Source organism: Argentina anserina, chromosome 4 (genome assembly GCF_933775445.1).
Source record: "Argentina anserina chromosome 4, drPotAnse1.1, whole genome shotgun sequence".
NCBI classification, from domain to species: Eukaryota; Viridiplantae; Streptophyta; class Magnoliopsida; order Rosales; family Rosaceae; genus Argentina; species Argentina anserina.
In genome coordinates this window covers 17,073,944-17,097,509 of record NC_065875.1, presented here as the reverse complement: position 1 = coordinate 17,097,509, position 23,566 = coordinate 17,073,944, and the positions used below count along the sequence as shown (strand labels likewise).

General features: G+C 38.7%; 3 protein-coding genes and 1 non-coding gene across 4 annotated transcripts; 1 reads left to right on the top strand and 3 right to left on the bottom strand.

Annotated features, from left to right (window-relative positions):
* Positions 1-10,183: 10,183 nt before the first annotated feature.
* LOC126790230 (protein DEHYDRATION-INDUCED 19 homolog 4-like) lies at positions 10,184-12,528 on the top strand. The gene is made up of 5 exons (XM_050516392.1): positions 10,184-10,414; positions 10,508-10,647; positions 11,277-11,354; positions 11,847-12,097; positions 12,263-12,528. Exons 1-5 carry the CDS (start codon positions 10,348-10,350, stop codon positions 12,366-12,368), a joined length of 642 nt encoding a protein of 213 aa, XP_050372349.1. The 5' UTR covers positions 10,184-10,347; the 3' UTR covers positions 12,369-12,528.
* Positions 12,529-12,739: 211 nt separating this feature from the next.
* TRNAT-AGU (transfer RNA threonine (anticodon AGU)) lies at positions 12,740-12,813 on the bottom strand. Its single transcript has one exon. It is a non-coding gene; the product is annotated as a tRNA-Thr (tRNA).
* Positions 12,814-13,357: 544 nt separating this feature from the next.
* Positions 13,358-16,583, bottom strand: LOC126790881 (uncharacterized). The gene is made up of 6 exons (XM_050517246.1): positions 16,210-16,583; positions 15,772-15,983; positions 14,607-14,892; positions 14,403-14,488; positions 14,211-14,302; positions 13,358-14,118 (listed from the first exon to the last, which is right to left on the bottom strand). The coding sequence occupies exons 1-6, from the start codon at positions 16,495-16,497 to the stop codon at positions 13,865-13,867; spliced, it is 1,218 nt and encodes a 405-aa protein (XP_050373203.1). The 5' UTR covers positions 16,498-16,583; the 3' UTR covers positions 13,358-13,864.
* A 1,483-nt stretch (positions 16,584-18,066) lies between these two features.
* LOC126789930 (major strawberry allergen Fra a 1-3-like) lies at positions 18,067-18,924 on the bottom strand. Its single transcript, XM_050516012.1, has 2 exons — positions 18,657-18,924; positions 18,067-18,580 (listed from the first exon to the last, which is right to left on the bottom strand). The coding sequence occupies exons 1-2, from the start codon at positions 18,838-18,840 to the stop codon at positions 18,291-18,293; spliced, it is 474 nt and encodes a 157-aa protein (XP_050371969.1). The 5' UTR covers positions 18,841-18,924; the 3' UTR covers positions 18,067-18,290.
* Between the last annotated feature and the right edge of the window lie 4,642 nt (positions 18,925-23,566).

Genomic DNA, 23,566 nt, shown 5'->3' with positions numbered 1-23,566 from the left:
TCATGGATACTCAGTACTTAGCGATCACGGACTCAGAAAATTTTGCGGCTCGCGAACGTTACTAACCGTTGCGAATGTTACGGCCGGTTGCGAGCGGAGCCCAGAATTTCTTTTTTTTTCGAAACTATCGAGTTTTTGAAACTTTATGAGTTTCTTTATCGTGCTCCGGCATTGTTTGTAACACATTAGACCAATACTTGTGGTCCAGAATTGGCTATAACTTTTGTTACGCAGCAATAAAACAGTACAAGTGTTTTTATGAAACAAATTGTGTTTTATTCATATGGCTTTGTGGCCAGAAACTTCATACAAGATCTATACTATTACAGGTGAGGTTTAACAAGCTCTGATACCATTTATGCTAGGTGGAAAGGTCTTCGCGATTCCTCCTGTTCATCCCACCATCGCGAGAAACTCGAGATTAAGCTGCACCAGTTGAAGGCCAAACATAGGTTCTAATTGGAAAACTGGTGGTAGCATGAGGAATCCAGAGCCTTGATTTGTATACCTCTCCTGATGTTCCTTCAAAGAAGGGAGATTGGAGGATATTACACATAGGAGGTACAACAGCTCGCGTCGCGTATCAAAAGAGGTACGTGACGAGCATGACGTACCTATTGGCTATGGTCCTGAATTTGGCAGTCTGCTTCCCGATGCTCGGTGACTAAACAGTGATGAATAGGCCACAGGAAGGGCTGTCATTTCCTCTCTCACTTGTAATCCTTCTCTAGGAGTAACCCTTAATGCAGGGCAGATCCCTAGTGCTGAACTACAAAGAAGGGAGGATATGAGGGTGGAATAAGACTCCCACCTCACATTTGAGGGTAGAATAAGACTCTCAGAGGATTGCTGATGAGATTGCAAGTCTGGGGATGAAACTTAAGAAACCTAAGGGGTTTCGAAGGAAGAAATGGAACAGATATGGTTGGAGGTTGCGGAAGCGAGTGTTGTGTGTTCTTTCCTTAGGGTTTCATTTTATAGCAGAGGAAACTTGGATTCAAGGGCTGAGATTGGAGATACAGATTTGGAGATCGCGCCCGAGATTTACTACAGTAATGGTGGTCACACTGAAACGGTTTGTGCGTTGCCTAGTATTGATTGCTCCTATTTTCGAGAGTTTGCTTGCAAACTTGGACGGTGGTGAATTGAGTTGGGTCGGGGCCGTGGGCCTGTATCTGGTTTTTTGGCGAGTCAAGGAGATTCAAGTAACGTGAGCACACAAAGATAAATTGCAATTCTTGCTACTATAATATTTTGATGTTCAAATTACATTTTATGTCCAACAAGGCGGATATCTAGGAGAAGTTTGCCAGTGTCATTGGCTTTGTCGCATATCAGGTTGTTGATCCTCCTCTCTTCAGCCTCAGAGCCCGCCAGTTGCCTTTTGCGCTCCTGTATCTGGGGTACAGTACTTCTTATCTCTTCCTCCACAGCCTTGAGCTCCCTAGCTTGCTCAGCTTCAAGCTCCGCGATTTGTTGCCGCAATGCACTGATTTGTTGCGAGCGGCTGGTCTTGGTATGCTGAAGCTTGGGCTTAAGTTGGGCAAGGATTTGCGTAATAAAGTGTCTGGCGTCAGCGTTGTGTTGCGACAGACTCTGAGATTGGTTCCTCAAAGTTTGGCATTCTGCCATGAGGCATAGAATGGTGCTCAGTGCATGTTCAACATTCACGACTAGGCTGGGATCATGTGAGTATAGCTTGAGGTAGCGAAGGGCATCTTTCACCTTAGCCAGGCAAGCTGGATCAGTTAGATCTTCAGAGGATAGTTCCGTGCCCGGGCCTGGACAAGTTCTTGAGACTCTAGGGATATTAAGGGGCTGGCTGGACCCAATATATCATCTACAAGATCTTCCAGAGAGGGACTAGGATGATTCTCTGATGGATCAACAGTTGGTGTAGATCCAGAGACCCCAACATTTGGCACAATTGGCAGGCTGGAAGTAGTCGCGATGGCCACAACCTACAGAGAGTAAAGAACAATTAATAAGACAGTCAAGTGTTTACAAAGGGGAACATGAACATATAAACCAGGAAGTGGTTAAGGGTTTTACCCCATCAGATTGAGAAGAAGGAGCATTGTATCCTAAAAAGGGGTTGTGGTGCAACATCAGGGCTCACTGAAGCCGCATTCGCGAGGGGATGTTCCACACTTGCATCTTCTTGGTGACAGCTGGTCACACATTCTTCATCTCCTACCTCATCCCCCAGAATTTGAGTTGAGGAGGAGGGGGAGAGTACTGCCGTTGGGTTGATTAAGGTTTGTGGCTCCAAGGTCCAAGTGTTCGCCACTGGGATAGGAGGAGTAGCTTGAATGGGTTCTCTGTACACAACCACAGCCTGTTGGATAGCAGTCGCGACTTTTATGGTAGGCGACTGAGCGTCAACATGAACCTGTGTTAGAAACCATGAGGGATATCATTGATTTAGAGACGATCAACATAAGATAAAGACATTACATCTTAGCAAACAACGAAGTGTTGCTTGGGGGGCAACAATGTGTTTGAGTTACTTACAACAATGTCTTCCATCGTGGTGGCAGCAGCTTGAGGGGTAGACAAAGGTGGTGAAGTGGGGTTCTCGCGAACCTACAAATCAGATAAGAATCAGTCAAAGTGGTTCATGAATGTATCGCCAGTTGGAACAAATAAGGTGTTCTTTTTACCTCAATTACTGTCTCTGGGTTGCTGGTCCCAGTCACTGGCTCAGGGTTGACCTGGTGGGTTGATGCACGCGGTATTACATCAGCCGCGAGCGGGGCAGAGGTGCTTGAGGCAGCCGTTCTTCTCCTCTGAATCAGCTGAGGGTCACAGATATTGGTTAGTGGCGAACATTTAAGACCTTTTTAAGAATATCAAATAGGGGTGAGGACTTACAGGATTGAAGTCTATGGCGTTAGGATCATTCTTGTCGTTATCAGGGCTAGGGGTTGTTCTCCCTCGTTTACGGCTAAGGGAGGAGGAAGCACCAGCTATATTCTCAAAAAGCTACAATATGAACCAGTTAGTGGTTTTAAATCGGTGTCGGAATAAGAAATGTAGGAGTTCGGAGGAGCGTTAGGATTTTACCCTTGAAGAAACAATTCTGACAGCGTTTGGAATAACTGTTCGCAGCAAATCCTCATCACCAGGAACTTCAGGATCTTCCTGCAAGTATCTTATGAGCTCCGTCTGGAAGATGTATTGAAAGATGATTCACGATCGTTGTTCCCACTGGCCAGAGTTGATCTGTTTCCACCATTGGGGATAAGCTTTGTCGACACGAAAGCAGCGAAGGATACTCCCACTTGCTATCACAGGAAGGGGAGTAGGTTGCAACTGAGACGGGGGCTGGTGCCCAAGATTGGTGTCAGTGACGGGAACCATGGGGCGTTGCCATGAGGAAAATAGATTCAGGCTCTCAATGGGAGGGAATGGAACCATTTGAGCCATGCCTAACTGCCTCGCAAATAGATGGGGGGGCATAGAGTTCTACTCCATTGCAGGGATGTCGAGGTAACTCCACCATTGATATAGCCTGTTCAAACAGATGCCGACTCTCCTCGTCATAGCGTCTGAGGGTTAAAAAGCCGCCACAGATGGCATCAGGGTGAGTGCGGTCTAGGAGCAGCTGTGCGGAGTCAAGAACTGAGGCATCTAGGGTGTAGAAGTACTCGAAGCATGCTGCGTAGCGAAGAGTAAAGTTGGGCTCCAAACCGACAAATGCTTTTCCCAACACTTCTGTTAGACGGAAGTCCCTTGCATTTTCATTTCGCAATTGCACAAAGTAAACCTGGATCCAGAGGTCTAGAATCCACATAGGTCCTAAAAGCCTATGATAGTTGAGGGGTTCCATAGTAAGCGCGCGCAGCATACGGTAGAGTTCTGCCAGAACTATTTGCGCTGTCTCATAGTGTGGCCATTGTAGAGAAGAGTCGCGAGCTGCAGGTGGTGCCCAGTCATCTTCTTAGAGTTGGAGCACAACATGAACTTGGATAGCCAAAATTCCAAGAAGGCGATTCCAGCATTGGCAGTATGATTGCGATCAAAACTGGAAAGCTAGGAGTCATACGATTGATAGATACCAATGTCGCGGGTGGCGGTGACCGGGCACTAAGCATCAAAATATTCCTGATATCTATAGGGCCTGGTACCAACCGGTAGACCTACGATAGCATATATGTCTATCAAAGATATACCCATTTGACCAAATTGAAAGTCGAAGGTATTACTTGCGGAATTCCAGAAGCAAGCAGCAGTCATGATGGCACATCTGTTGTCACCATCTTGAGTCAGGTTGAAGGAGATGTCGATGCTTTCCAAAATTCCTACCGTTTTCTAGATGTCGCGATCGATCAAGCGACGACCTTCATACTATAGTCGCATGGCTTCGGAAACAATGGGCCATGCTCCAACAGGGGTATCATGGTGACTGTGCACTTGCCATCCCTGAAGGTGGGATATATCCGCAACGGTCATTTTGATGAGAGACACTTCCCGTTGTTAGGAGGAGATATGAAATGCTCTCATTCCGGTTTTAACGTTAGGAATTAATGTGGTGTGGCACTATGTCTCATTAAGATCATGCACTACTTAAAGTGACCAAAAGTGCAACGCATTATCGTCCTCCAAAAAGTCAAAGATTCGATGCTCAATGACTTTACCGATATTGCGAAAGTGACGAGATCGTACATAAATGCTGTGATGTTCCGGTAAGGTTGGAACTCTCAGAATATGAGAGAATATCATATAACCTAGTCCTAGCACCGTTGACACCATTCCTGACAGTGGGAAGGAAGCCGACAATGACACCATCGTACGCTATGGTGTTGTCGGTGCCCGTTGTATTGCACCACAAAATAAAGGTGGCAAACACAAAGATGGACTAGTAAGGGTCATAGCTTCAGTCTTGGCTCCTACCTAGATAAGGGGGAGACCACAAATTCTCTAGAATCAAAACCCGAAAGAAGCAAGGTGCGTAGGTGATAAGAGCACTTTGTGCGACGTTCTTAACATGTTTTTACCTCCATTTGTACTTTGTTTAGCCCTTATTGTTGTGCTATTGAGTTATTGAATCGTATTAAGAGTCTTTGGCGGTATTAGATACATTTTTGTGCTTATATGAGTTAAAAACGCAGAATTGGTCTATAGTCCTAGTTTGAGTACGAATCCCTGTAGGACTAGGAAACCTAGTTAGATTAAGAGTTTTCATCTTTCTACATTTTGGTCGCATTGGCGATATCTTGAGAGTCCTTCTTGCATTAGGAATCATTTTTAGACTAGAAAACGTACCATTTGGGAAAATCTTACTTGAATTTAAACTTTTATTCCGTAACTTTCCTAAATCTTACTCTCCTATTATAGTAACTTACTTGATATTTTTATATGAATCGTATTTTCTTTTATTATTTTCAGATTGTACAATGAAGGAAAAAAAATAGTGAAAAAGTCAAGCAAATGAGGAAAAAAAAAAAGGAGGAGACACCAAAAAAGAAGAAAAAGAAAGAATTTATCAAAGGAGATTGCACCCACCAATGACAAAAATAAGTGAAAGAAAATGAGAAAAACAAAAAGGAAGAGAATAAAAATAGATAATACAAAAGAGAATAAGGAGACACCTACAAAGGAGAAAAAGAAAGAATTTATCAAAGGAGATTGCACCCACCAATGACAAAAATAAGTGAAAGAATTTGAGGAGAAAGAAAAAGAAAGATAATAAAAATAGATAATGCAAAAGAGAAAGGAGGAGACACCAAAAAAGAAGAAAAAGAAGAAATTTATCAATGGAGATTGCACCCACCAATGACAAAAATAAGTGAAAGAAATTGAGGAGAAAAAGTTCAAGCTATAATATTCAAAGAGCTAAAACTCTTCTATAAATAACACATCATTCACAAATAAAAAGATCATTTCTCCTTTGCATTCAAGAGCCAAATCTCTACTAAAATACTATCTCAAACATCCTTCATCAAAACAGCAAGTCATTCTCCCTCATATACAAATTTCATCTCCACTGAAAATCACCATTGAAGACACACCTCCAAGGTTCCTACAACATGTGATTCTTGCAACTCATCTCCACAGGTTTGTTCGTTTTTGATTTTTTACAATACTTTGTCTATAAAGATTGTAGTATGATGTTTGTGTGGGATTATTGTTTTGTATCAAGAATCAAAATTTTCAGATTGTTTTATTGGATATTTGGATCTTTGCCGAATTGATGGTTTCCTATAATTAATGAGTTTGTATTTCTATTGTTGTGTTCTAATTATCTTTCTCATACTTTCAGATAATTTTCAGATATGTGCATATGAATTTAGTGCTTGGATGTAGTCCCTAAGATTGTGTTTGAGTGCTAGATTCATCAACCATATTGACACAAATCAAATCATGCCTTAAGTAGGTTCGGTTTGTGTTGATTAAAAGTGGTAAAAATTCTGGAAATTTGCATGTGAAACCATGGTGGGTGACGCCATACATGAAACATATCTCCAACAAAGATTTGGTACTTAAATGTAATCTTATTTGATTTCTACTCTAAGTGTTATTGAATTCGATTGCATACAAATTTAGATTAGGCCATAAGTCAATCTAAATGATAATTGAAATCTTGCATGATTAGATGATTCCCTAAGGCTCTAATTGTATTGGTGTCTAAAAAGTATGTAATTGGTCAAATTAGAATGCATGATAGGTTTGAACTTGTAATTATGTGGTGTAATAGTAAATTTGATTTAAGTTTTTTTTAAAGAGAAGTCGATCATGTAAATAGTAATATAGGTTTTATTAAAGTAGTTAATAATCAATCTCAAACCCCCCATTATTTGTTAACATTAAAAGTTTAGAGTTCCTTTCAATTCCCCGGAAAGAACGATCCCTGCATACTTTATACTAACTATGATGTTTTACAGAATTTATTATAGACGTTTTAATTAACGCTCTATCAGTAGGCACAAGTATTTCGCCCATCATCAAGATATATTCTCTGAACATGTATATCAACTAAGTTTCTGTGGGATGCTACATACTCATTTTGTTGATGTTCGAGAACAAAAGAAATCTCTCAAATTGATCGTATAAGCGCACACATGTGTTTATAGATTGATCTCCCATGATTGATGATGTATTCAGTTATGCTCTTATTTCGTTGTAAAGTATCAACGATGAGCAACTTGACCGAAGTGGAAAGAATCAATACAGGCTGAACTAGACTTGTTATGTTAGTCATTGTTCGGAAATGTAATGAGAAAGATGAAGTCATGTGATATTTGCGCAAATATTATCTCATTATCCTAGTTTTGACTACGATGAGTTATATTATCTCATTATGGACATAATTGTTTTCCGCTACTTAATCAGTAGTAGTGTCCATGAAAACTGATTTGCAGCATATGATAGTGGTTATAGTGTATATGTAAAGGGATCTTAACACAGATATGAGAGTTCCCAAGGGACCTTAAATGCCTCCAGACCACAGAGAGCTTATGCAGTCAAATTGCGACGTTTGAGAGAACGTAGTACAATCAGTTGCAAAAACTCATACCCATATGTGTTCATATGAAAGTCAATTTGGATTCTCTATTCCATCTAACTAAAGATGATGATGAGTTTCAATGAGTTATAGATTCATACATGTAAGTGTTACTGTGACACTATTACTTTCATTATGATGTGATTAACTGTGCGCTTATGCATCGTCATTGGATTTGCATTGCTCTTTGACATGAGTTTAGTTTTACACTTAATGAACAAACGCAAATCCTATTCACACCAACGCCGCCAGCAGCTCCAGCAACATCAACCTATGTCTTGGTGTAGCAGTCGACACTGGAAGTGTAAAGGATGCCTACAGTTCTGTCTCAGACCAAAATCCGTCCTTCATTTGTCAATTCCCCCATTCCTTTGTGAAAGACACATTGAATATGACAAATTAGAATCTATCCAGTTTCGTATGTCAAATTCAACAAGACCTACATGATAGCTCACTCAATGAAATATGGTGAAATTGGTACTGTTGGAAATGTTAATTCCTTTGTGAAAGACACATTGAATATGACAAATTAGAATCTGTCAAGTTTCGTATGTCAAATTCAACAAGACCTACATGATAGCTCACTCAATGAAATATGGTGAACTTGGTACTGTTGGAAATGTCAATGTGTTTATTTTCCAGGGACATCAACAATTTGTTCATAGTTATCGTATTGTGTGAGTTATGTCCGTTTTAGCAAAGTAGGACAATTATGTCAGGAAATTTGCAAGTCAGTCAAATTTCGATAGAGCACTGTGAACTGTTCCGGTCAAATTAGGTGTGAGCTTTATGTCATTGGAAATCCACGAGTGTCTACATTCCAGAACATTTTACGGTTCACTGATATCTATTATGACGAAGAAGTTATGACCGTTTAAGTGAGTGAATGTCATTCTACTAGAGTATCTGATTTTCATTAGAAACTCTTATTTTGAGTTGTTATGCAATCATGTTTTCTTAGATCTAAGTTTGGCTAAGTATAGCATGTATGATCGAAGGATGTATGACAAGATTAATGATTAATCATTAGCCCAAGACTACTTTTGAGAAGCATGTAATGACTGTTGTATACGTTCTTCTTTGTACTCTATGATTATGACACTAATTAGAGGGAGTTGTGTTTTAGACTTCAGGGGGGGTTTACCTCACATGATGCTATCAAATGTAGATGGTGTGTTGTGCTCTTTTTCCTTTCGATCAAGCTTTTGTTTTTCACCCAAGAGGTTTTTATTTTGCCTAACAAGGTTTTTACTGAGGCAACGATGTGTGCACCATGCGACACAAGGGGGAGTGTTCCGGGAGAATTACTATTATACCATTGTGTGTCTTAGCCTCATTAGGTTTCATGTTAGAGATAGATTCACATCTTTGTAATAGATTAGGACTTCGAATCCTACGTGATTGAGGTTATGTAATGCCTATATATATGTCCTCATATCATTCAATAAAGATACAGTTATTTCATCTTGCATCATGAACTAAATATAATACAAAATATAATAAATATAACTTAATAATTTAATTACTGCACATGTTTAATACATAACTACATATTAAATTATTAGTTTTAAAATTAAATGGGCTTCGGGCGAGCTTTTTTGGGCTGGGCCAGACTTTGTCCTTATAGGCTCAAATGGGTCGAGCTAATGCTTTGAACCCTCAGTCTTTACCCAGTTTTATACCCATAAGACCGGACTTAAATGGGCTTTTCACCGGGCCGAGCTGGGCCTTGGCCCATAAGGCCGTCGGGCCGCCCATGAGCTTTTAGGCCCGCGAGCCAATTGATGACCCGACTAAGGCTTTGAAACCTCGGCCTTTACCCAAACTTATACCCAAAATGTTGGACTTGAATGAACTTTTCATTGGATTGGGCCGGGCCTAGGCCCATAAAAAACTAGTGGGCCAATTGATGACCCTTCGTTGTAGTCTTTGAACTAAATAAAATGCAAGGCATGACCAACGTTTTGAATCCTCGGCTTTTACCTAGCCTTATACTCGTAAGGCTGGACTTGAATGGACTTTTCATCGAGCCGGGCCTGGCCTAGTGGGTCAATTGATGACCCTCCGTTTAAGTCTTTGAACTAAATGAAACGCAAGACCTGACCAACACTTTGAGTCCTCGGCTTTTACCTAACCTTATACCCATAAGGCCGGACTTGAATGAATTTTTCATCGAGCCGAGCCTGACCTAGGCCCATAAAAAGCCAGTGGGCCAATTGATGACCCTCCATTGAAGTCTTTGAACTAAATAAAACGCAAGGCCTGACAAAGGCTTTGAATCCTTGGCTTTTACCCAGCCTTATACCCATAAGACCAGACTTGAATGGACTTTTCATCGGGCCGGGCCGGACCTAGGCCCATAAAAAGGCAGTGGGCCAATTGATGACCTATGTTGAAGTCTTTGAACTAAATAAAACGCATCCAACCACATGAAAAAGCTTAAGTAGAAAGTTTCCTTTTTCAAAAAACAAAATACAAAAATAAGGATTCCCACACGTGTGAGTGACGGAGGGAAGAGACACGACGAGAGTCCAATGAAACCTCAGCAGATGGTAATGAAAAATCGTATGGTTCTCAGGTAGTTAGTGGCAGCAACGTAATTCACCTCAAAGCCAATGGGCGTTTGCGCCAAAAACCAAACTATAAAAAGTTGCACCAACCCCTTGCGCGAGTTGGGTAGAGAGTCTCTGCTTGTGTTCTGTCTCACACGCAATTTCTTGGTCGCTGCCTCTCACTCGCTCACACTCGCCTTTTTATCTCTCTCTTTCCTCTCCTTCAATCTCTAGGGTTTCAATTTGGCCTAATTGAATTCCCCAAGGGTACCGAGTCAATACATCATCATGGACTCTGATTCGTGGAGCAATCTGTTCTCATCATCCAACGCCAGGCGGTACCAGTCTCGATCCGGTTCGTGTTTTTTTGTTTGGTTTGTTTGTAAAGTTTGGTTCTTTTTGTGGTTTTGAATTTTGGGTTTGATGGGGTTTTGTGTTGGGATTTCAGATCTGTTCGGGCACGAGGAGATGGAGGGAGACGATGAGATAAAGGCTGAGTTTTTATGTCCTTTTTGCGCTGAGGATTTTGATGTCGTTGGGCTTTGTTGTCACATCGATGAGGAGCATCCTATTGAGGCTAAGAATGGGGTATGTCGTTTTCTTTTATTTTTTGTTTTTGTTTTTTAAGTTCAAGTTTGAAGCTTTGTGCGTTAATTGGCTGGTTGGAGCTTGATGTTTTGTTAGCAATGTGTAAAGATGGAAGCTTTTGAGTGTTTTTGAGCTTTGGGGATGTGTTTTGTTAGCTGTGGATGTCAGTGTAAGAGTTTCTGTGGTGGGTTTTGGTTTCGGTTTAGGTTAGAAAGGAAGGATTTTGGAGTGTTTGTTTCTGTAGTTTGTGATTTAGGTAGTGTTTCGGTACCGTATGAGTGTTATGGTGTCTTTTTGATAAGCTGTGGCTGTGGTTGCGAAAGAGTTGTTTGTCTTTGACATGAATTTGCATTGAGTTTGATTGAGTAGGTTTCAGATGCGAGTTTGTGGAGTGGGGTGATCAAGTTGATGATGAGACGAGAGTTGATCATTAATACAATCAAATTTTGTTAGACTTTTACTAAGCAAATTGTGTTTTTCCTTTTGTGTTGTAATATTGATGTGAAATGTGTTCGTCACTAGACAAGCATCTGGTACCTATCAATGGAGTATGAACTTCTTTCAATGTCTTGTATATGATCCTGCTCCTTATCATTAAGTGTTTTAACCTTGACTTTGTTCTATTACAGGTCTGTCCAGTTTGTGCAAAGAGGGTTGGAGCAAATCTTGTCACCCATATTACCACGCAACACGGGAGTTTGTTAAAGATATCCTTTTGAATTTCGATCTGGTTTTGGATATATTTGTGCTTGCTTTGTTTGTGGTAGATGTTAATACTCGGTGCATCACTAGAAACTTCCATGTGCGGTTATTAGGTGTAGTTAAATTAAGATGTTTAGCTCTACTTCAAAAGAGGGGGGGGGGGATTAGAAAGTTGAATGTCTCAAATTCAGTCTTAAGAAAGTCTTTCTTATCCTCATTTAATTTAGATCAGTTTTTAGAATAAGCTGGTACGCTTTCTTTCATGTATCCGTGCACACAGCCGGCGCCAGGATGATAAAAACTTACCGCCCCTTGTTTTTATTACTTGGTGCAATCATCGTGATTCATGATCTGCATCCACCCATTTTCTTTTCTATTACATTGACTACTTATTTCCATCCATATAGTAGCTTTTCCTTCCATGTGTGTTGATGATCTATACATGTTTTAGCGCTCGAGTCTCAGTGAAAGTGATGTGTTCCTTAACTATCCATTACGTTCAGCGCAAAAGGAAATTCCGCAGGGGATCTAATTCAACATTTTCAATATTAAGGAAAGAGCTGAGAGAAGGAAGTCTGCAAGCCCTTCTGGGAGGGTCTTCATTTGCATTTCCCTCAAATACAGAACCTGATCCTCTGTTGTCTTCTTTTATATACAATGCCCCTGATGAACATGTGAGTGAACAACCCCATCCTTTAGTTGAAGCGCCTTTCATGAAGGAAAACATAAAAGAAGAGTCCTCAGAAAGGTATGATCATTACACTTGGTCGTTTCTTTTTCTTCGTTGCATTATGTGAAATTGAGAACCCTATCTATCAAGGCATTGGTTTTAGGAATCTTCTAGCACTTTTGCGCGTCTATTATAGCGAATTTATTATGGTATCCTAATTTCAACACTTAATTGTGGTTACAGAATTGTGCAACAACCACCTCTATCAACTAAAGATCAAGAGGAGAAGGCTCGGAAGTGTAAATTTGTCCAAGGATTGCTGATGTCCACCATTCTTGATGACTTATGAGTTAAAAGCGGCTAGCAGTTATGGCCAATCCTAAGTCAGGACCCAGAGCCCTAGTGTAAGACGGGAAAAAGGTGGTTCTATTTATGTAACAACTGGTAATAGTTAGAAGAGAACAACTATGTATTTGTATTGTACCTAGTTATATGAAAATAACAACTTATCATCTAGAGCTCCCTTTCTACTCTTTCAATGTTTAAACTTATCTAGTGCACAAGGAGCACTTCGATAAGAACTAACTGACGATTGATACATAAGTGTACTGATTTGGAGGCTAACAAAACCGGAAGTAGTACGCGTTGTTGGGACAAAGACAGATCTACAGCTACCTTCAGGCTTTCAGCTTAAGCTAGGAGAAAAAAAAGCTATTCAGTTGCTCTCGTTGAGAGTTGAACTCAAGACCTCCCGCTTACTAAACGGGTGCTCTAACCAACTGAGCTACGAGAGCTTGTTGACAGAAGCTGCCCCCAATATGTAACTGTTAAAGAAGATAAATTCAACATTGCCCAGTAAGTCAGTAGTGGGGAATTGGGGAAAAGGTTTAAGAACTTTCAATATCTACTGTAGTCAAGGGAAAGATCTATTGAACCTATGTGCTATCATTACATCCTGACTAGATCTGTGCACACTGCTATGCTGGAAATGAGAAGGATCAAGCTGGCTTGCTAATGAGGGACAAACCTAAGGTTGTAATGTATACCATCTAACAGGTTTCAAGCGATGCATGAATGCATCTCGCTCTATGCCTCAAATTTGTTCTTTCTCGTATTGACAGAATGCGGATGCCTAATGTATAATACTCATGCGTTCTAAACCAGTACAAGTACAACACAGCCTAACCCTGGAAGACCATCTGAGATAGGGTATGGACCGTGTTCCTTTGATAAAATTAGGCAGGAGCCTCTGACCAATCTATGCGCTGGCTAGTAGCACAAGGTAGCCAAAAAATTAATGACAGTAAGCAATCTAGATCATCAAGTGAACAAATCATAGAAGGAAAGGTACATAAGATTTTCTTGTTGAATTTATCTGTCGATTCGTACAATAAGAGTAAAACGTACGAAAGGAATAACACCTATACATAGATCATAGATGTACAAGAACTAGCAAACTTTTTTCTTCATCATCTAAATAGTAATAAAAGTAAAAACCCAGTGACATGTCCCTGAAGGATCATATCATCTTAAGCTGGAAATCGCAAACAAAGTACGAGTACTCATCAAAATCCCTGATCCAAAATACATGATGCCCATTTTGAATCACACACTTCCCAATAAAAGGCCTTTAAATCACAGTTTCATCTCGAGCCTTCAGAAAAGCCACAACCACACTCAACTTTGCTTTGATGCAAATCTACATAATTTAAGGATAGGAGTGCGTACATTGTTATCCAACCACTAACATGAAAAACGGGCCAGTGAATACGATCCTTAAAAGTAGATTATATCCCGTGTCACGCACTGGGATGATAACTTAAAGCTGACGAGCACCAGCTCTCATCACCTTCGAAGTGTATTGTGCGACACAAAGAAGTTAAAATCAGGGTGATGAACATGCAATAGCCTGAGCCAGTTCTCAGCTGCTTGCAATAGGGAATTTACCTTTTGAGACTCATAAACTCCATTTGGGTTCCAAAAGGAACCCTTAAACTTGTAGGAAGCCAATCCAAAGGTTGGCAACAAGAGTTTGTAGCTGGCATTTTGAACCTCTCTAGGTCGTGCACCGCTGGGACGAAGCCTATCAGTGCTTGTACCTGCACAAATCAATGTTATAACCACATTGAAATTTCAAAAAGAGGAAGTGCATGTATAGTTTGCACACACCAGTTAGGACAGAAAAATGTACCTTTTAAGGGAGTCGACAGGGAGTGAAAGGTCAAGAAACAAGCATCCAAGCTCTGTAATGTCGGACCTGTTGGTATCCGATATATTGGATACCTTAATTTAAGAATGCACATAGCAACAACTTTAGATCCATATTCAAATGAGAATCCTTCCTGTATGTGTACTACCAGTAAATACGAAAATAAATGCATACCATGCTACAGAAATCCAACTAGAAGGTGATAAATCACAGCTCTTGTAAGTCCTCAGCTCTGGAAATTGGGATGCAAGTACTTGAATCTGTTGGATGCAATGAACTTTGTGTCACGAATATTAACTAATAGATTCAAAATAGCAAAAAAGAAAAAAAGAAAAAAAAGAGATTCAATTGTGTAAAGAGTTCTGGGACAATACTTACCTTATCAGCCAAAGGTTCACGGCCAAACGGTTGATCATGCTCCATATACTGAAATACAAGCTGACCTGGAGGGTTGCAGATCTCACTTTCATCACTTGAAGAACCAGTTAAGGGTTTATCTCTTGGTAAGACTCTATTACAACCAAGGCCATTTACATCAGCAGTACTCTGCCAACTCCAAGTTTTATCAACAACACCATTTGTTCTTCTTTCTGCACCACAATCACTGCTGCCATCACTACTTGTCTCCCTCGATGACTCTGCATCACTATCATCACCATGCCTCCTGTGAGAAGATACACAAAAGAAAAATTATGTAATAAGATTGGTTTACTACCGAAGATGTGATTGGTTTCACCCAATGAAGATAAAGTTCATAATAAATATTAGCATGCAAATTCTGCAATGTGCTGTCAATAGCCCCCATGTTAAACACCTAAACCTTTAACATGTCAAGTTACCATGTATCAAGAACTTAATTATCAATGCCTAGATACCTCACATTGCAACATCAATCCTAAATTCATTACCATAATCCCCCTGCACAAGTTATTTTTAATACAAATTACAATGGCCACTATTTCTTGCATACCTTGAAAGGACTGCGATTCCTAAATTCCTGTCCTCAGAGGGTCAAAGGCCCACTAGAAGTGGAGACCATATTGCAACTTCAGCAACCTAGCAATATTTAAGTGTCTGCATTCCGTTTAAGATTAGGGAGGGTATTTTACAACAGACTTTAAACTACTAGAGGGTCTAGTAAATGAAGTCATTACCTTATAAGTTTACCTAATAATTGGGAAGAAGTTTAAACAAGGGTTAAAGACCAAACGGAATAATCTCAAGACAAATGCAAGGAAGCCCTTAACAATTAACAATTGATCAAATAAGAAATCAACACATACTTGATGCTGGCATACAGAATACTGTATAATCAGCATCAAAATCAGTAGCTTGTTGAGTGTGCCCAAAGAGATGACACACTTATCTTAAAACACATAAATCTGACTATATGGAACTAAAACATGAACAGGGGCAACAGATCAAACACAATGCATGAAGACAGTGGCTACAAACATAATTATAACCCATACAGCTCAAGTAGAAGAACTCACACATACTGAGAAAGAACATAAGCAATCTAATTTATCATACTGCTGCTGACCTTATCCTTGTGGGAGGCTTTGATGGGTCTAAATAGAGCTGAATGGCAGACAAATACGGAACATAGTACTGTATGACAGAGTCACTCCCATTTAACAGAAGAGGAACACCCGCGCCGTACGCACTCCACTCCTTGAAAGACTCCCATAAGTCTCCAAGCACAAAGTAGGGATGCGACTCCGGCCGATGACTCCTCCATCCCCTGCTACTCGTCTATCATCCACAAACACAAAACACTACCATCAGAACCACATGTTCAATCAGCTCAATTGATCATACAACTATCTCAATTTTAAACTATTTGTAAGTCCCTAGCATCACAAATTGCGGAAATTCTCAGCAATGCCACATAAAAATATCTACTTTCCTAAAATTTCAGTCCAATTGAACTAAACAAAAACAGCCCGAAAACCAATTTGATTAATGAATTTGAAACTACCTTGGGCAAAAACTGAGCACGAGCCAATGGGGTGGTGAACTCAATGAACCGATCTAAATTGGCGGCCTCGCTGAGGGCTTCCCGACCCGACCCGGAACTGTGCGACGTGGCACAGTCGTCGGACTCCACCACCACCGACACGGACAGCTGTTGTTGTTGCTGCTGTTTTTTCTCCTGTTCCAGCTTCTGTTTCTGGAGCAGTTGTTGTCGTTCTCGAATCGGGGGCGGGTTGTAGAACCGGTTCTCGCCCCGAGCCCGACCGATCGAAACTCCACCGTGGCTAGACATTTCAAATACGGCGTCGTACTAGGAGGGTTTGGGAAGTGTGGAGGGTAGAGAGAGAGCTTGGTTTTTGAGGAGGAAAGGGGAATAGTCCAGAAGGTTTCGGGAGGAGACGTGTATATATATTGGTCAGGAAATTACGGTAAGGGGCCTGGGTGTGTGTGATAATGACCTACATGTCCTTTCCTTGGTGCGCTGGTGGAGTTACTGGAATCGACACTTATGCCACGGATATATATGAGATGCGCATTTTGGGAATTATTGGGTCATTGGGTGGGGTCTTAGATTTTATAGTCGTCTCGGTCCAGATTGGCTCCGGTGGCCCTTGAACTAGCCCACTTTTGTTGGATATTTGAATTAATTTTCGCTTAATTTGTATACGGCATAAATGCCGATTTGCACTTTAAATTTAGTTAAAATTGTCAATTTACACTCAGAATTTGTATTTGAGTCACTTTACCTCCTAAACTTGGTAAAAATTGCCGATTTACACTCTGAACTTGCATTTGAGTCAATTTACCTCATAAACTTGGTAAAAATTGCCGATTTGCACCATATCTATCAAATTTAATGTTTTCAATCCAATTTTAAGTCACATGTCATACATTTAAGGGGTATTATTGTCATTATATATTTATTCATATTGAATAATAAAATAAATTAATAAAATTACTTAAGAGGAACACTTGCTACAATGTTTGTTTTTTCGAAACATGTTATTGATTTATATATTTATTATTTTATGTGATATGGTATGTTAAAAGATATTAGAAAAAATATAAATAAATAAATACATTGAAAATTAAAAATAAATGTGCATTCCGAGAGAATTACTATTCTACCATTGTGTGTGTTAACCTTATTAAGTTTCCTGTTAGAGATAGATTTGCATCTCTGTAATAGATTAGGACTCTGAATCCTACTGATTGTGGTTATGTAATGCCTATATATTGGCCTCATTATCAATCAATAAACGGTTATGTTCTGTTCTATTATGTCGTTATTATTCTCGTTTTGTTCATCCTCCAACAATGTGTATATATAAAAATATATTTATACACAACACACTATATTTGAATGGGTGAGTATATTGAATATATAATTCAAAGTAGGGTTAAGTATATAGAAAAAAGATATTTTGGCACCATTGTTCTTAATTGCAATTCTTCAATGATGTAATTTGACACCATATCCATACATCATGTGCACAGGGAAAGGAACACAGACATTCTTACCAAAAATAGTACTTTTCAAATAAGAGGTATTTGTTTTTCTTTTCTTTCTTAAACCTTTTGGTCTCGTTTGTACCAAAAAGAAAAACTTCGAGAGTCCGGCCTTGGTATCAACAGGGGAGAGCTTTGAATTAAAATACAACATTCTAGGTATATGACAATAATATATAACATCAGACTCATGATATGCAGATGAAATATGGAAACTTGCATACAAGCAATATCATGTTGATAGCAACATGAGTTAGTTATGCAGTTAAATTTGAGGAATAATTGGACTCAATTTATTCATAGGCGAACTTGTTAGAAGGTTTTTCATATATAAAAGATTATAGAGAGAAGATTTTAATTGTAATATGTAAACATGATTTTCATTTCGTTTATTGCAAAGAGAAAAGAAATACAACACTCACTCTTGAATCAAAAGCTCAGCCAAACAGTATTGAGCCGACAAAGACAAAAATAAAACCAGGAAATATATGAGTAATATGACAACCACACCATTATTTGAAGTCGGAAGAGAGCGACTTAAAACCCACTACAGTAGTTTTAGACCATCAACCAAACTTAGTTGTAGGCATCATGGTGCTCCAAGAGGTACTTCTCAATGACCTTGAAGAGGTGAGAAGCCTTCTCTTTTCCGGCCTTGACATCCTCTTCCTTGATCTCAACATCACCCTTGACATGGTATTCACTGCTGCTCTTGATGACGGTACCACTGCCGGACGCCACCAACTTAGTCTCGTAACAGATCTTCTCGATTACGTCTGGAGCTCCCTCTATCACACTGTAGCTGTAGACGAAGTTCTCGCTGTCAATGGCATCAATTCTGTGCTTCACATAGCTGTGGGAGCTACCTGCAAATATCATGCATGCAACAAATTAAATTTTATACTTGACATAAGATCGATCTATGTGAACAAGACTAATCACCTTCTCCGAAGGTGATCTTCTTGATGGTTCCAACACCGCCATCTCCTTCAAGGATCTCAGCGGACTTGATTGCCTCTGGGGCAATCTTGGGGATGAGGTTATCAGCATCAAGAACGAAGGCCTTGAACAACCTAGCTGGGGCGATAACAGAGGTGTACTCGGCCTCGTACTTGAAGACACCCATGATTAGTTAAGTGTTTGGAAACTGAGAAAACGGAGGGGAAGATTACTGAGATTGATGATAGCTGTAGTGAGAGAGTTCGGGTTGGGAAGAAATGAGTAGTATCGACGGGTATTTATAGTTCGAAGATGAAGGTTTGCATTACAAGTTCCAAATTATTTAATAGATTATGACGTGGTAACCATTACTTTTGTGCTTTTCCAAATTTGTAATGCGTCAATTAAGGCACCTTGGAATGAATAAGAAATATCCAATTAATTAAGCCACGAGGTAGATTATAATCCTAATAATTTTGTTCCATTGTTTGATAGAAGGTACAATATCCATGTGCAACCAGCCAATCCCTTGTGACGATCCATGTTCTGTCCGAATTTTAAAATATTTCCAACAGATTGATCACTGTTCGTGGTTCCAATTGATAGAATCAAACAGATTAAGTTTCAAAGAAATACGACTTCTAATATCAAGAAGCAGCTTCAGTTTTTTTTTTAATTTATATTCCTCCTCTCGTCTTTACTGATCACCACTTCACCGTCTTTAATTATCAGTTCAAATTGATTGTAAGCAAAGACAATCATCAAAGAACCCACAAAGCTTAACAATTTAGTTCTTTGTTGGCTATCGATCCCACTAGGGTTACAACGCAATATCCCTTAATGACTGTATATATGAATAAATCATTTAAGCAAGTTGATCGAGATAGATAAATTTTTATTCTCTGCTAAACAATAATACAATAATACAGTTTCTGTCTCCATGAAATGGATCTAAACTGCGTGGACCCTTCTGTTTTATCTTATATGTATCGACACGAATAAAAAGAGTGTGAATATGAATCGGATAAGAGAGCGTAGAGTTATTATAATGGAAGATAATTAAAAACAAATAGCAGCAGATGTTGAAATCTAGAGTACGTGCTTTAATCTTGCTCGCTCAAGTCTACTCATCATCCTTGTGAAATTTGCAACTTTAATTACCCGGCCCCGTAATCCACCCCACTAATAATTACTGTCTAATTCATCAAATGTGATTGAAATTTGCAACTTTAATTACCCGGCCCCGTAATCCACCCCACTAATAACTACTGCTAATTCATCAAATGTGATAGTGCTAAAGTGAAAGCTAGAGTACGTGCTTTACTCTTGGTAAAGTTAAAGTTCTTGCACCTAGCTACGTAATTGTTTTGTAGCTCACCACCCGGAGGCAGATCCAGGATTCAGAAATTGTATAGACTAGTTGTTAAGCACACAAATTTTTCTTTTTTTAATTTAGAATCCAGTAATAGACTCATTCTCACACCTTTTTTTTCAATATAAACTTACAACGTGAAGGATAAATATGTTGTAAACAACACAACGCTATTTAAATTGTACCACCATTATTCATCGTTATGTGATTCAGTAATTCTGCAAATTAGAAGAAGATATATATATATATATATCAATGAAAAAAACGATTACTAGTGGAAGAGTGAAGACTGTACTGAATAATTCAAAGCCAGAAATAGTGGTTAAACAGACGGTGAGGAATCAGATGATTGGTGAGGAATTAGCTTTTGGACTCCCTCAATTTATTTGAATATATAGTTCACAATGCATCACAAAAGGAATATATAGTCCTCAATATATCTGTTTTATTGACCGACCATTAGGGGTGTTAATTGAAAACCGAAAACCGAAAAAAAATCGAACCATAACCGAACCATAACCGAAAAAACCCGAAGAAAAACAAAACCGCACCAAACCGCAAAAAAACCGCACCAAACCGAAAGATTTGGTGTGGTTTTGGTTTGGGACGTTTGGAAACCGAAACCGAACCGAAAAACCGAATATATATATATATATATATATATTATAAAGAAATTATATTATTTATAGATATTTTTAATATACATAATTAAATATGTTATCGATCGAGACCCAAACTTTATCAAAATTCGATAAATTTTTTACCATATCTGTATTTATATATGCTGATCACATCCGACGGTCGAAATTTCATAATTTGAATTTTAGATATTGGAACCACAACATGTGTACTAATGTGGTATAACTTGTTTAGTGGTCTTTTTGCAAATGTATGCAGTTGTGAAGCAACTATATCTTATAAATAGAATTTTGCAAATTTGTCCGCATGATGTGTTACGTATAGTGAAATATGGTTATAGTAAAAAAATCACATATTTTCGATAACGTTTGTGTCCCGATCGAGGCGGTCAACCCTTTTTACGCTTATTATCACCTATGGGTAGCCTTATCCCTGGAACGTAAAATTTTTGAAAATTTTACACGAGCTGCTACATCACATATATGTGAGAGTGTGTGCATGAAAAAATCCACCAAAACTAGTCAAGAATGAGGGGGTAAGAACAAATTCACTTAATTATATGAAATTAAGTTAATGTTGACCACATCGATCGAGACCCAAACTTTATCAAAATTCGGTGAATTGTTTACCATATCTGTATTTATATATGCTGATCACATCCGATGGTCGAAATTTCATAATTTGAATTTTAGATATTGGAACCACAACATGTCTACTAATGTGGTATAACTTTAGTGGTCTTATTGCAAATGTATACAGTTGTGAAGCAACTATATCTTATAAATAGAATTTTGCAAATTTGTCCGCACGATGCGTTACGTATAGTGAAATATGGTTATGGTAAAAAAATCACATATTTTCGATAACGTTTGTGTCCCGATCGAGGCGGTCAACCCTTTTTACGCTTATTATCACCTATGGGTAGCCTTATCCATGGAACGTAAAATTTTTGAAAATTTTACACTAGCTGCTACATCACATATATGTGAGAGTGTGTGCATGAAAAAATCCACCAAAACTAGTCAAGAAGGAGGGGGTAAGAACAAATTCACTTAATTATATGAAATTAAGTTAATGTTGACCACATCGATCGAGACCCAAACTTTATCAAAATTCGGTGAATTTTTTACCATATATGTATTTATATATTATGATCACATCCGACGGTCGAAATTTCATAATTTGAATTGTAGATATTGGAACCACAACATGTCTACTAATGTGGTATAACTTGTTTAGTGGTCTTATTGCAAATGTATGCAGTTGTGAAGCAACTATATCTTATAAATAGAATTTTGCAAATTTGTCCGCATGATGCGTTACGTATAGTGAAATATGGTTATAGTAAAAAAATCACATATTTTCGATAACGTTTGTGTCCCGATCGAGGCGGTCAACCCTTTATACGCTTATTATCCCCTATGGGTAGCCTTATCCCTGGAACGTAAAATTTTTGAAAATTTTACACGAGCTGCTACATCACATATATGTGAGAGTGTGTGCATGAAAAAATCCACCAAAACTAGTCAAAAAGGAGGGGGTAAGAACAAATTCACTTAATTAGATGAAATTAAGTTAATGTTGACCACATCGATCGAGACCCAAATATTATCAACATTAGATGAATTTTTTACCATATCCTTATTTAAATATGCTGATCACATCTGACGGTCAAAATTTAATATTTTGAATTTTAGATATTGGAACGACAACATGCCTACTAATGTGGTATAACTTGTTTAGTGACTTTTTGCAATTGTATGCATTTGTGAAGCAACTGTATCTTGTAAATAGAATTTTACAAATCTGTCCGCATGTTCTTTTTATTTCGTTAAGAATCAAGTAGGTAGACAAGGAAAGAAACTCCGATTTTCTTTACAAAATAACCGAAAGAAAAACCGATATAAACCAGAGAAAAACCAAACCGAACCAAATCGAACACAATTGGTTTTTTTTTTTAAAAGTGAAAAACCAAACCGAACTAAACCGAATAAATAGAACGGTTTGGTGTTCGGTATCACCTATAAACCGAACCATTCAAACCGATTAACACCCCTACCGACCATGATTTGCCACATTAGCAGAGTGCAATATTCATGTGCCTCGGCCTCAAATAGGTAAACCATGAATCCATGATAATATCCAAACTTGAAGAAATGCAAGTTTGTGTGTACATTTCATTTGAGCTCTAAATTAAGAGCCTCAGAACACAAATTTAAGCAGAAGACGCAAATGAGGTGATAACCGAGATGTCAATATCCTCAAGAGTCAAGACCTCAACAGAGAATTCAAATCGACTTAGGGTATGTTTGATGCAACTGGGTTTATGAGAAAAACTGACTTTTTTTTAATAAGCTGCTGAAAAGTAAAATGACTAAATATTTGATAAACTGACTTTTTTTAGTACTGTAAGTGGAAAAAACAATGATTGTTGTAGAGAAAATAGAATAAATCTACTCATCTCATTGATAATCCCCTTTATATAGGGGTCAAGATTACAATAGAAATAAATGGTAATTACAATGGCAATTAAGGCTACATAATGGTGATTGATCCGTTACATCCGTTGACTATAAACGTCATTAACTTATTTCTTTATTTGCTTTAACGAAGGCACACTAATAGTGTTTTTCCTTCAACACTCCCCCTTGTGCCGAGTTTAAAGATATAATGGTGCATAAGATGTTGCCTCATTAAAAACCTTGCAAAGTAACAAAACCCAATGGGAGAAAATAAAACCTTGGTCGAAGGAGAAAAGAGCATAACACACCTATTACATTTAAGATTAACATATATGTGCTAGACTCCCCCTGATGTCTGCACCTCCCCCTGATCTTTACATTAATCATGAGAGTTTTGATAACTTTTGCATATTTAATGATGCATCTTATTTGGTACGTAT

What these genes read in the sequence shown, in the direction of transcription:
- LOC126790230 (XM_050516392.1), top strand. Translation starts at nt 10,348, where the DNA reads ATGGACTCTGATTCGTGGAGCAATCTGTTCTCATCATCCAACGCCAGG. An exon ending in CTATTGAGGCTAAGAATGGG is followed by an intron (nt 10,648 to 11,276) that starts GTATGTCGTTTT and finishes GTTCTATTACAG; the next exon opens with GTCTGTCCAGTTTGTGCAAA. An exon ending in AAAGAAGAGTCCTCAGAAAG is followed by an intron (nt 12,098 to 12,262) that starts GTATGATCATTA and finishes TTGTGGTTACAG; the next exon opens with AATTGTGCAACAACCACCTC.
- LOC126790881 (XM_050517246.1), bottom strand. Translation starts at nt 16,497, where the DNA reads ATGTCTAGCCACGGTGGAGTTTCGATCGGTCGGGCTCGGGGCGAGAAC. An exon ending in GTGAACCTTTGGCTGATAAG is followed by an intron (nt 14,489 to 14,606) that starts GTAAGTATTGTC and finishes TGCATCCAACAG; the next exon opens with ATTCAAGTACTTGCATCCCA. An exon ending in AGTTGGATTTCTGTAGCATG is followed by an intron (nt 14,303 to 14,402) that starts GTATGCATTTAT and finishes TCTTAAATTAAG; the next exon opens with GTATCCAATATATCGGATAC.
- LOC126789930 (XM_050516012.1), bottom strand. Translation starts at nt 18,840, where the DNA reads ATGGGTGTCTTCAAGTACGAGGCCGAGTACACCTCTGTTATCGCCCCA. An exon ending in GAAGATCACCTTCGGAGAAG is followed by an intron (nt 18,581 to 18,656) that starts GTGATTAGTCTT and finishes TGATATTTGCAG; the next exon opens with GTAGCTCCCACAGCTATGTG.